This window comes from Gambusia affinis, linkage group LG10 (assembly GCF_019740435.1).
Source record: "Gambusia affinis linkage group LG10, SWU_Gaff_1.0, whole genome shotgun sequence".
Lineage (NCBI taxonomy): Eukaryota > Metazoa > Chordata > Actinopteri > Cyprinodontiformes > Poeciliidae > Gambusia > Gambusia affinis.
Genome location: NC_057877.1, coordinates 22,650,119 through 22,663,114, shown reverse-complemented (window position 1 = coordinate 22,663,114; position 12,996 = coordinate 22,650,119). Strand labels below are relative to the sequence as shown.

At 37.0% G+C, this 12,996-nt stretch overlaps 1 protein-coding gene across 1 annotated transcript in view; it reads left to right on the top strand.

The window, feature by feature from the left end:
• The window catches only part of LOC122839119 (E3 ubiquitin-protein ligase rnf213-alpha-like), a 98,252-nt gene that overhangs the window by 68,687 nt on the left and 16,569 nt on the right, over positions 1-12,996 (top strand). Inside the window, exons 26-37 of the mRNA XM_044130454.1 lie at positions 456-611; positions 758-1,982; positions 2,110-2,294; positions 3,414-3,569; positions 4,408-7,983; positions 10,043-10,173; positions 10,368-10,463; positions 10,567-10,685; positions 10,884-10,997; positions 11,082-11,131; positions 11,562-11,700; positions 12,678-12,816. Coding sequence (XP_043986389.1) covers positions 456-611; positions 758-1,982; positions 2,110-2,294; positions 3,414-3,569; positions 4,408-7,983; positions 10,043-10,173; positions 10,368-10,463; positions 10,567-10,685; positions 10,884-10,997; positions 11,082-11,131; positions 11,562-11,700; positions 12,678-12,816 — 6,086 coding nt within the window. The remainder of the gene's footprint in view (positions 1-455; positions 612-757; positions 1,983-2,109; positions 2,295-3,413; positions 3,570-4,407; positions 7,984-10,042; positions 10,174-10,367; positions 10,464-10,566; positions 10,686-10,883; positions 10,998-11,081; positions 11,132-11,561; positions 11,701-12,677; positions 12,817-12,996) is intronic.

Below are 12,996 nucleotides of genomic sequence, written 5' to 3'. Positions count from 1 at the left end.
TGCTGTTAGTGTTGTGTGCAAATACATTCAAATAAGTGTATTTAGGTGGTATAAAAATATCTAAGATTTTTTTAAATACTAAAGAAACCATATTAAACATTTTTAACCATATTAAACATTATTTTGAACAGAACGACCGCTGTAAATCAATAAGTAGTAACAAGTGATGTCATTTATAATTTCATATATATAAAAAAATTATTGAAAAATGATCTTAATTACTTGGATTATGTGTAGAGGATATTGATTAGATAATTTTCAGATGTGTGATATCAGACAGCACTGTAGAGAGCAGCTTCTGCTGCTTTTGGATATCAAGTAAGTAAATTGATTACAGTAGTCAATACGAGGTGACAGCAATATCTTTTTAATCTACAAGTCTTTTCATTGTATCTGTGTCTTTGTAAAATAAACCAAATTTGCTTCATTTTATTATAATTTTTTTTTTTCTACAGTTGAATTTGGAGTCTTCCCTGAAACTCCAGATTCAAGATGGACAAGGTCAAAGCTTGACACATACTTATGAGGATCTGAAAGAGCTACAAAACAAGCTCATGCTCATGTCAGGAAAAAAGCAACAAAATCAGACAGAAGTGGAGCGTTTCACTGAGGTGCATGACATGAATTTTACATTTTTATAATTTTGTGATTAGGAATTTGACTTTTTTAAATTAAATTTAAATTTACAGTGATATACATTTTTGTATAATCTATGATTTTCACATATGTTGTAATAACGCATGTTTTTTATATTTAGGTGTTTGAAAATGTCCAGAGACTTGCCAAAGCATTTGTAGATCTTCATACAGCAGGGAATCCACTTTTCAGATGCTGGGAAGCAAAGATCTATTGCAAAGGTCAAAATGATCAATGCATCATCATGGAAATCAACTTTTGCAAGACCATTACTATTAAAATAAATGGAAATCTGGTGGAACAACTCATAGAACTGTCCAGAAAGATGGAGTTGTTTGTTAGTGACTGGCAAAAATTCATGAACGAAATCCGATCTGATCACTACTACTTAAATTTTTTCACAGCAGAGCAAATATTCCATCTATGCAGTGTCCTGAGTCCTGCAGATGTAAATACAGAAATAGATGAGCAAGTACTGATGATGCTCTCTTTCATCAAACCTAACTGCTTAGCTTCAGATATTTGGGGACCATGGCAGATGCTCTCCAACCGATTTGAGCATGGTGAAACCCTTAACAAAAATGATGACACATTTTCAGTCTTAACACTGAAGGATGCAGTAGAAAATGGAGACCAGACTTTTGGTTTAAGAGAACTAGAAGACTTGTGGAGAGACTATATTTGGAATGACAGAATGTTTTTCCATGACATTTTGGACATACGGAGTTTGGGACATTTATTTAAAATGATGGCTGACCCAAAAAAAGATGAATCAGAAGAACCAGTATTCTGTGAAAATAAGGATTCTTCCCTAAGAAGGACTCTCCCAAAAGGTCTCATTGCAAAGCAACCAAATCTACTAATCTGCCCACATGACCAGGTTCTGACTTCAAGTATATGCTTGTACATGAACAATGAATACGTACCTCTACCAAGTTATGACGAGGTTCTCTTGTGTACCCCATCAACATCCTATGAGCAAGTGGAGCTTTTCCTGAGGCGATGTCTCACGCCAGGGGATGTTGGCCAGAAGGTTTACACAATGATTTGGGCAGATCAACTTGCATATGATGTCAGTGGTGCAATGGAGAAATGTTTTCAGAGACTGAGCACTCACTTTAATCACCATGATTACAGGCTTGTGATCTATTGTAGCTCTGAGAGGGAACACACTTATGTTCCAACTGCATTTAGTCAGTTCAAAAGAGACTTTGTTCCTCATGAGCCATTGGGGAAGATCCAGCAATATTTGTCCAGGCATTTTTCACCCTTCTCAGATCTGAAGGATGCTATGTTTAAAGGGGGCCATACTGTTGGCATTGTCTCATCACATCAGGCTGGAGTTGGTAAGTTTTACTTGTAAAATTGACCAATTCATAATTGTGGATAAGGTGATCTTTGTTCCCTGTTACTGTTGATGTCATGATGTCAGCCATATAATAAATGTTTTTGTTTTTTTGTTTTGTTTTTTAGGGAAGTCTCTATACGTCCAAAGGCTGTATGAAAAACTGGAAAGATGTGCTGGAGAAGGTACTGCTTTTAAAAAGTGCATTCGCCTCACTGAACATACCATTGATGACCACCAAGTTCTCCAGTCTTTGTACGACACTCCAGCACAAACAGATATTAAGGTTTTTCACCTTGATGTAACATCATCGGTAAGCAGTGTTATACATACGTGTACTTCAGAAAAATTAGGAATATTGTGAAAAATGGCAAATTTTTTGTTACTTATTTTAGAAAGTGAAACTCAGTTTCATTATACGTATGGTGAAATCTCTGAATCCTATTTTCTTTCAATTTGATGTCTATGGCTTACTATGGATTGCTAGGTTTCCATTTCACTCGCCAATCTGAGTCAAATGCCTGCAAATCATCTGCATTAACTTGAAGGCACACGAGAGAACCTCATCATAACTTGGTAGAGGTTGGCAGATGTCAATGCAGATGATGGCCATCAAGTAATCTGCGTTGTTGGGTCTGATGTCTCTTGGCTTCCTCTTAACTGTACCTCATAGATTTTCTATGGAGTTTGGGCCAAGCCAGATTGTTAGCCAGTAAAGAACAGGGATACCATGGTTAGTGGACCAGCATTTGGCACCATTGGTAGAGTGAGCAGATGCCCAGTCCTACTGGGAAATAAAACCAGCATATCAATTAAGATGTCCGAAGAAAAAAAGTATGTCAAAAATCTTGGTAGACGACTGCATTGACTTTGGACTTCAGAAAACCTTTTGGACCAGAACAGCAGATGACATGACATCCCAAACCATCACTGAGTGTGGAAACTTCACACTGAACTTCAAGCAACATTGATTGTGTGCCTATCCAGTCTTCCTCAACACACTGGGACCTTGAATTCTAAATTATATGCAAACTTTACTTCTAAAGATTTTGGACCACTGAGCAATGGTCCAGACTTGAACAAATTGTAGCCCATTTGTCGGATTTGTCTGTGTGTAGTAAGTGCATATTCGTGAAGTGTTCTTTATGAATGTGCTTTGATACAAGACTTTGTGGACATATCAGCGACAGTCTTCTGGAAATTTGTCAAGTCAACAGTCTTGAAATATTTGAAATATATACAATGTTATATATAATGAATATGTGAGTTTCAATTTCTGAAATAAATGACACAAATATTAAACTTTTTCATTACATAAATTTTTTTTTAGATGTGCCTGTACTCGATGATCAGCATTAATCTGATTTCTTTTCATTTTGACTTGGTTTTTGACTCAAAAAGTGTTGTTTTTTTTACAAAATGTAAATCTCAGGTACAGAAAGGCCTGGATGAATTCCTTTTCAAGTTGTTCTTTTTACGATACTTGATGGATTCAGATGGACAAATGTGGCACTGTACCCATAAACACCTCTATATCATGGAGTTAACAGAAACCACAAATGGTCAGGCCAGATTTGGCACAAGATTGGTAAGTTGTCTAGTATGTCTTAAAATCGTGATGATCATTAGGTTGGTTACTTTTCATGGTTATTTCTATTTTGTGCAGCAAATTATTTTGGCCACAGGAAAAGAATAATTAATACAGTTAAATCAGATATTTTCATTTTCTGTTTAGGTCATTTAGGATTGCTAAAGTATTGGATTATTGCCAGAAAAACAACCAGATTAAAGTTTTTTTTGGTGTACCTCTATGATTAGGATTATACATTTTGGGATCCTTTCTCAAGCTTCTTACAAACGTTTGCTAGAATTTTGGCCCAATTACATCTTAAGACCTTGTGTAATTAAGTCGGGTTGTAGGCCATCTGGCATGCACACCTTTTTACTTCTGCTCACGCACAGATTTTCTTCATTGCCTTTGTTGCCCTTAAAGACTTTGACATACTTGATACGAAGTGCCATATCGACTCTCATTGCTGTAGATGTGCAACAAATTTTGTTCACAGCGAGCTATCCTCCTGCCGAACTCGACACCAGGCCCTAGTTGAACTATTTTGACAAAGCTCTCTGCGAAGTGTTGTGTTAGACGTAATATGCCCAGACAGTACAAAAAAAAGTATAAATTCCTCTCTACTACATTTACCCAAAATAGAAAGTATAATTTGCTTTCATGTCAAAAAGTAAGAAAAAAATATGTTTTTAAACAGTATATGAACATATTTGGTTTTAATTGTTTGTTGTACAAGTAGCTGCTATATTTGAAAGTGTTAGCTTTAGGGAAAGTGAAGCATAGCTATTATGTAATTCACTGAATGAAAGTATTTGAATTGATGTTCACTGAAGTCCTTTTGTTTCTGTACATGTAGGGACAAAAGAAAAACTTTGCAATCCCTGATGTTTTCCCAAAAGTGTTTTGTCGACCTCCTAAAGAAGTCATGGCATTGGAAAAGCAAAAGGAGGAAAATTTGTCCACTGACAACGATGAACCTCTTATGGATGATGAGTGTTTTGGGAGTGAAGCTTTTCAGAGACCATACCAATATCTCACACGTTTTCACAATAGTGAAAATCTTGACAAATTTACTTACAAGGGAATTGAAGGCTCTCATTCACATTGTCTTCAGATATTCTTGTTCTACTGTGGTGTCCTGGATCCTTCATGGGCAGAACTTTGTAACTTTGTGTCGTTTCTTAATCTTCAGTTGCAAGCCTGTGAAAATTCAGTCTTCTGCAATGTTGAGTTTGTTGGAGACACTCTTCAAGGGTTCAAATCCTTTGTGGTTGAGTTTATGATCTTGATGTCCAAAGACTTTGCAACACCGTCGTTATGTATCACTGATGAGAGCCTTGGAAAAAAACAAACTGACCTGACTGGAGTAAATGAAAAAGATTTGGCTCCATTCCTCATTCGAAAAAGGTGGGAAGCTGAACCTCATCCATACATATTTTTTAATGATGACCACACATCCATGACGTTCATTGGATTTCATCTGAAACTTAATGACCGGAGAGGAGTTGATGCTATAAATCCGTCAACAGGAAAAGTAATAAAGGAAAACATCATGACTCAAGAGCTGTACAGGGGGCTAATTCATCAAAGAGTCCCTTTTAATGTGGACTTTGATCAGCTGCCTAGAGCAGACAAGATTGAGCATCTGTGTAGTGTACTTGGGATCAAACAGCCAACTGATCCTGATGAAACTTACGAACTGACCACAGACAATATCCTCAAAATGATGGCAATACACATGCGATTTAGATGTGGCATCCCAGTTATAATAATGGGTGAGACAGGATGTGGTAAGACAAGACTCATAAAGTTCATGTGTGAATTGCGAAGATGTGGAGCAGCAGCAGAGAACATGAAACTGGTCAAGGTTCATGGAGGAACAACGTCTAGAATAATTCATGATAAAGTGGTTGAAGCAGAAGCTCTTGCAAAAACAAACAAAGAGAATCATGAATTTGACTCAGTTCTTTTCTTTGATGAGGCAAACACCACAGAAGCCATAAGCAGCATCAAGGAAATCATTTGTGATCATTCAGTTCAGGGAAAAAGCCTTAGCACTCAGACAGGGCTACAGATTATTGCTGCATGCAACCCATACAGGAAACATACACCTGAAATGATTGAGAGGCTTGAGGCATCAGGATTGGGCTACAGAGTCCATGCTCAAGAAACACAAGAAAAGTTGGGCTCCATTCCTCTTCGCCAGCTTGTGTATCGTGTCCATGTGTTACCACCTAGCTTGATGCCTCTTGTGTGGGATTTTGGGCAACTCAGTGATTCAGCAGAACAAATGTATATCAAACAAATCGTTCAAAGGCAGGTAAAGGCCAATGAGATTGAGAAACGACACATTCCAATGATATGTAATGTGTTATCATCATCACAACAGTTCATGAGGGAGAAGAAGGATGAATGTAGTTTTGTCAGTCTGAGAGATGTTGAACGTTGCATCCAGGTATTTGTGTGGTTCTACAAGAATCACTGCATGTTTGCCAAAAATCTCAAAGATTCAATGCAGCGACAAACTAACAGTATAAACACACCAAACCTTTCTCCTGCTAGTGACAGAGTGATCTGGTCACTCTTGATGGCAACCGGAGTTTGTTATCAGTCCTGCTTAGAGAGCAAAGACCAGTATCAGGAAACTATCAGTGGACTTCTTACACCTGAGTACAAACCACAGAGAATACACCAGGAAATCCAACTCATGCAGGAGCTTCTACTAAGTGGTGTACCCTTGGGAAAGACAATAGCCAGAAATGAAGCTTTGAAAGAGAACTTCTTTATGATGGTCCTTTGTGTTGAGCTAAGAATCCCCTTATTCATTGTTGGGAAACCAGGGAGCTCCAAGTCACTATCTAAAACCCTGGTTGCAGATGCTATGCAAGGCCCCACATCACACTCAGAACTGTTTAAGAGACTTAAGCAGATACATCTGGTGTCTTTCCAGTGCAGTCCCCATTCAACCCCTGACGGAATCATCCACACGTTTAAACAATGTGCCCGATTTCAAGAGAGCAAAAATCTGGATGAATACATCTCTGTGGTCGTTCTTGATGAAATAGGGCTAGCTGAGGATTCCCCAAAAATGCCATTGAAAACACTACACCCACTACTGGAAGAAGGATGTGTTGATGAAAAGCCACAGCCTCATCAGAGGGTTGGTTTTATTGGGATTTCCAACTGGGCATTGGACCCTGCCAAGATGAATCGTGGGATTTTTGTGTCCCGTGGTGATTTAAGCGAGACAGAACTCATCAAAAGTGCTGAAGGAATTTGTGCATCTGAAATAACCATCTTTGAGAAGATAAAGCATCTCTTTCAGCCCTTTGCAAGAGCATATATAACAATATGCAAAGAGAGCAAAGGCTTTTTTGGTCTACGGGACTTTTATAGTCTTATAAAGATGATATTTTCCATCACAAAGACCTCAAATGAGTGTCCCACTGTTGATCAAATCACTGGAGCAGTTCTGAGAAACTTCAGTGGAAAAGATGATGTTAAGGTGATTGACATTTTCTTCAGAGAACTCCAGGATGACTTTTCCAATACAAGCACCAGTACCATTGACATGATCAAAGAAAGTATTTTCCCAGCTTGCCAAATGGAGGAAAATCGGTACCTTTTAATCCTTACTAAAAACTATGCAGCACTCCAGATACTTCAGCAGATATTTTTGTCTCGTCGAGTCCATCCAGAGATCATTTTTGGATCCAGCTTCCCAAAGGACCAGGAGTACATGCAGATTTGTAGAAACATCAATCGTGTCAAAGTTTGCATGGAGACCGGACAGACAGTTGTGCTTCTGAACCTACAGAATCTGTATGAAAGTCTGTATGATGCACTCAACCAGTACTATGTGACTCTAGGGGGTCAGAAGTACGTTGATCTTGGACTAGGGACGCATCGTGTGAAATGCAGAGTTCATCCAAAGTTCAGGCTCATTGTCATTGAAGAGAAGGAAGTTGTTTATGAGCAGTTTCCAATTCCACTCATTAACCGACTGGAGAAACACTGCCTGGATATCAACACTGTCCTCAAAATGGAACAGCGGGATATTGCAGAACAAATACAGACCTGGGTTAACAGATTTGTCTCAATAGAACTCGACTTCTCCACAACCAAGACATATATTCCAGGAGATGTTTTTATTGGCTACAATTCAGATACATGCTCCTCTGTTGTCCTTCAAGTAACCGAGAATAAAGACATTGAACCAGATGATCAAGTCACTCTGAATAAAGTCAAAACTGTTATGCTCAACTGCGCAACCCCGGACTCAGTTGTTCGTTTGGACAAATCTCAACTGCCTGATGACGAAAGAGACCATTGGATGAAGGAATATGTCAAAGAGGACAAGCACAGGTCTCTGGGAGACTACATTGCATATCACATAAAACAGTCTGAACATTCACAAGTGTCTTTCACTGAGGTAATATTTTTCTTCAATTTCATAAAATTTAATTTGTGTCGTAGTTCATTCTAACTTTGAATCAAAATTGTATTTGCATTTCTTTGTGTATCTACATTAGGCCTGTTGCGATAAACGATATATTGATTAATCGTACGATAAATTAAAACTATCAATGTCATTTTAATTATCGGCGTTATCGTCTCTTCCAGCCTTTTTCTCTTTCTGTTGATGCTAAATGAAAAAAGGTTCAACTCCAATGCTCTCCACTGATCCTCCCTTCCTCATTTCCTTAGTCCTCATGTCCAGCGCACACTACACCATCTTAGTGCTGTTGGTCGATTGTTGGCCCATTTTCAAAATCTGAGATCACACATTAGCCGACAGAAATCCTAGGTATAACGGTTCGATCGGGTTTGATGTGCTGTGTGGTGTCCAACAGTGGGCACAGCATAATGGCTACAAGTCCAGCTAACTAATTTTAAAACCAGGCATTAATCAATGCTTTACTACAATCTACCTGCAACAGATGTGGCTCTAGTGTCAACGTAACGTCCTGACTGAATGAAAATCATTAGAACGTATTTATGTCACGTTAATGAAGAACAGCTGAAAGTTACCGGGTTCATAGCGATTTCGCTCCAACTCCTCCCCTCGTCATTTCTATATTCTTTGTACGAAATGTTTTATAAACATTAATGTTATTTCCACATATCATCTCCAATGTCCACTGGACTTCGGGTTGCGCCGTGTCAGCTGTTTGGGATTCCCCTCGGTAATTTCCCCTCAGAAAGCGCGGAGCAGAATCCGGTTTTCTGATTGGCTACCTGTCACATTCAACAGGCTGCATTAACGATCCCAGCGGGGAAAACCCCTGATTTAGACCGGAGGGGCCACAACGATCTAGCTAACACACCACACACACTACAGGATAATAACAAGAGACAATCTTAGAACAATAAAAGTTCTAAGATTGTCTTAAGGGGAAAATGTAGTGTGAACTTACGTGCAGTGTGAACTATTGCATCAGGTAGTCGATGTGCCCATCTTCTCTATTTAAATCTAATGATTACTGAAGGGCAATATGGTAAACAGACTTTATAATCTGCACTCTTTTGGTTGAATGCAGTATTTATTTACACTTTGGCTTTATGTTATTTCGTTTTTATTCAAGTACATTTCTGTTAACGGAGAATGAGAATCAATTTTATTTTTATTTTTGGTTGTTTTGTTTATTTTATTTATCAGTTCCAGTGTTGGGTGTTCTTTTTAAAATAAAGTGTATCTATCTTTGGCAGGAAATCACATGCATTATTACGTCATTTCCATTAAATCAGTGTAAAAAGTTTTTCAAACAATACTGTCGTCTATCGCAATAGTTTTTTGAGACAATTAATGATTCAGCAAAATTTGCTATCGTGACAGGCCTAATCTACATTATTCTCAACTTTACTTCAGCCTTTTGAGACCTTATGGGCTTATTGCTATAAGGCTTTCAAAAATGAAGAGCCATCAGTTTTTTACGGACATTAGATCCAAAATTGGTCCTCGAGGGCTGGCATCCTGCACGTTTCTCTCCCGGGTTTAACGCACCTGGATCAAATGATGGCTCAATAGAAGACATAAGAATAACATTGACATGCTGAAAAGGTTGTTACTACCACCAGGGAAAGAACCAAAACATGCAAGATGCTGACCCTCGAGGACCGACTTTGGGCACCTCTGCATTAGATGGTCACTAAGACATTAGAGGCACATCTAGCTTGTTGAATAATGGAGAAGATGTATCATGCCTTGTGTGCACTTGTAGCTTTGGTCAATTAGTTCAACTTGTTTATTTTCCAGATGTGTACATCAAGTAAATAATTTTATTGTCAATGATAAATTGTTTTATTGAGGGAAATCTGGGGTATAGCAAAAAATTTAAAATCTCTTACAAAATGGTGCTAATATGAAGTTTTAATTCAATATCTATAATGTCGTAACATTTGAAATTATTCTTTTTACATTTCACATATTTTTCACGGCCAATAAAGTTAATTACATAATTGCTATTGCTTTTATTTTCTATTTATTTTAGGTGACAACATTTTCCAGGTTGCTAACTGCAGCAGATGCTAAACAACTGCAAAATGAGATAAAATGTGATGCTGTCAAGCTGCTATTTCTGCTGCAGTTTGAAACAGAGTACTCTTTCCTCAAAACAATCAGGTGTGTATCTTTTAATCATCTTCTTAGATGCTAAATTTTATTCAGCGGAACAAGTAGATCCATTGAATAGAACGTATAATAAGAGTAAAAAAGTTTTTTAAAAACTTTTATACTTTTATGAAAAAATTGTCAAGTGATCTTTATAAATTGTAGTGTATACTATAACATCCATTATGAAAATATCTTGGCATTAGGGAATTTCTTGGCTCAGCACAAAAGAACAATGTGCTCATTGTCCAAACTGAGTTTGATGATGACTTTCAAAAAAGAAATATTCTCTCCTCAGCCAAGTAAGTGAAGCCATCCCACAATCATGTTTTTCTATGAATTTATGGTAAATCATATTTTTTTTGCTTTTTTGTTACACTTATAAATAATCTTTGCACTTCTCAGGTACTCCTGCATCAATGAAATTAAGAAGGGCCTCATGACTGACACAAACACATTTGTGTACTTTGTCACAAAACTTCCTCGAATGGAAGGCGGGACCTCCTATATTGGATTTCAAGGCGGTTAGTCGCGATCTTATACACAATTATCAACTATTTTATGTCATCAACAATTTCATAAGCTGCCTCCCCCAAAACACACTAAAACACTGTTGCAAAATTTTTCAAAGCACAGTTTGTACAATAAATTTGCATGTAGTACTATTAAAAAAGAAATGAAAAAATACTGTAAATATACTAATTGGAAAACGTTATTTTTAGGTCCTTGGAAGTCTGTTCACATTGATGATCTCAGAAGATCAAGGGAGTTTGTTTCTGATGTTCATTCCTTGAAAAATCTGCGCATTAGTGATCTCTTTGAAGACCCACCTGAGGGTAAGTTATATTATGATTACTTAACTAAATATTATAGAGTTTATTTTAGCCTAATAAATACATCTCTTATTTTCTTTCATCCAGCCATGGAGACTGAAGATCAGTTAGGACAACCCCAAAATGACAACATTGCGGTAAGTGAAATTCTCCACTTGCACAAATTTGGAAGAATGGTCACAATGCAAGTCAATTTACATAGCAAATAAACTTTGTACTAATCTGAGAGAGGTTGAAGTTGTATAACAGGAGGATGAGACAAACAAAAACAAACAAATGGCAACTCACAAAGACTTAAATTATTTGAGCTCTTAATGGTAAATTTAAGGTAAGTTATAAGTAAATAATTTAACCTGCCTGACATTTTTTGATTCACTTCATTCATACATTTATACTTCTGCTTGTTATACTATTATTACTGTAGCCCTCTATAGCTTTTTGAGATCAGAATATGAAAAGAATAAAATAAAATATATATATTTTTATTGTTACTTAATTCTGTAATTTTAGTATTTAAAAACTATGCAATAAAAATAGTTTGCTTGTTTTAAACGTTTTTTTGTTCAGGCATTGGGAGATGTTTTTGATACAACGGATCTAGTGAAGACCTGTGTTCAGACTGCAGTGGGGATGCTTCAAGATGTTGTTGACAGTGGGGAGCTGAGCACAAGGAGAGTTGTGAACTTGCTAACATTTCTGGAGGAAAGTAAGAAACTCTTTTGGAAATAGTCCGTTTTTTATTGTTTTTACTTCTACCAATTATTAAAAATAATAAATTTTGGCTTAAAGTAAGTACAAATCTTTACTGATGTTGGCCAGTTACAAAATCTCCTTGTCCAAAGTATTATGTATATTATTATGTCTTGCAATTAAAAAGCTGGGGGTGCCTGTCGTTTCTCAATGTACCTGTGGACAAGGTACTTAACTGCGAGCTGCCTGTTGAGCTGCGTTTTGCTGTACGAATGTGCGTGCATTTGTGAGTGTGATTGGGTGAATGTGGTTGTAGTGTGATTCACTTTGACTGGTCAGCATGAGTAAAAATGTGATACACAAATTCAGTCCATTTACCATTTGTCTCTAAGCAGAAAGTCCCACTTTGATTATATATTTGTTTTACAAGGACTATGTTCCAAATTAGCCAACAATAATACTCTTACTGTATGAAGAGTTACAAAGTCGGCCTTCTATCACCTGAAGAACATTTCCAGGATTAGAGGACTAATGTCTCAGCAGGATCCAGAGAAACTCATCCATGCGTTTATCTTTAATCACATCTTTACTCAACCTTCCAGACATCTCAGGTCTTCTGGTTCTGCTGCTTCTCCAGAACCAAACATGGAGAAGCAGCATTCAGCTTCTATGCACCACAAATCTGGAACAAACTTCCAGAAAACTGCAAAACATCTGAAACACTGAGTTCCTTTAAATCTAGACTTAGAGTTGCTTTTGAAACCTAATCATGAATCAATAATTTGATGTGCAAAATGTCATGTTGTTGACTGTGTGTTCTATAACTTTGTTTTTTCTGTTTTTATGGTGTAAAGCACTTTGAAAAGCTTTGTTGCTGAAAGGTGCTATACAAATAAAATTTGATTCGATTTGATTTGAAAAATGGGTAACTGTTTGTAAAACAGAAATTATATTGTCCTAAAAAGATGTGAGAAAAATATTTTTGTTTTTTAGGTGTATTTGCAGATTTTGTGAGGAAGCATCTCTACTCCTTGTTGAAAGAGTATGAGTCTAACATCCTCAGTCAGCCAAAAGACTGGGTCCTAAATCAAGCTTCTAATGTCAGTGCCCTTCAAGAGGGAGGAACATTTGTGTAAGCCTCTAATTCATTCTGTTGGTTTCTTATATTACAGTTATGATGTCTTCTTTAAATGGAGTCAATAGACCACCTGTCAGTAATAGATTTAGTTTATAATCATTTGTTGCATTCAGAAAATATGTTATTGTTTGTGACACCAGGGGTAAAGTGAGTTTCTGCTGACATAATTATTTC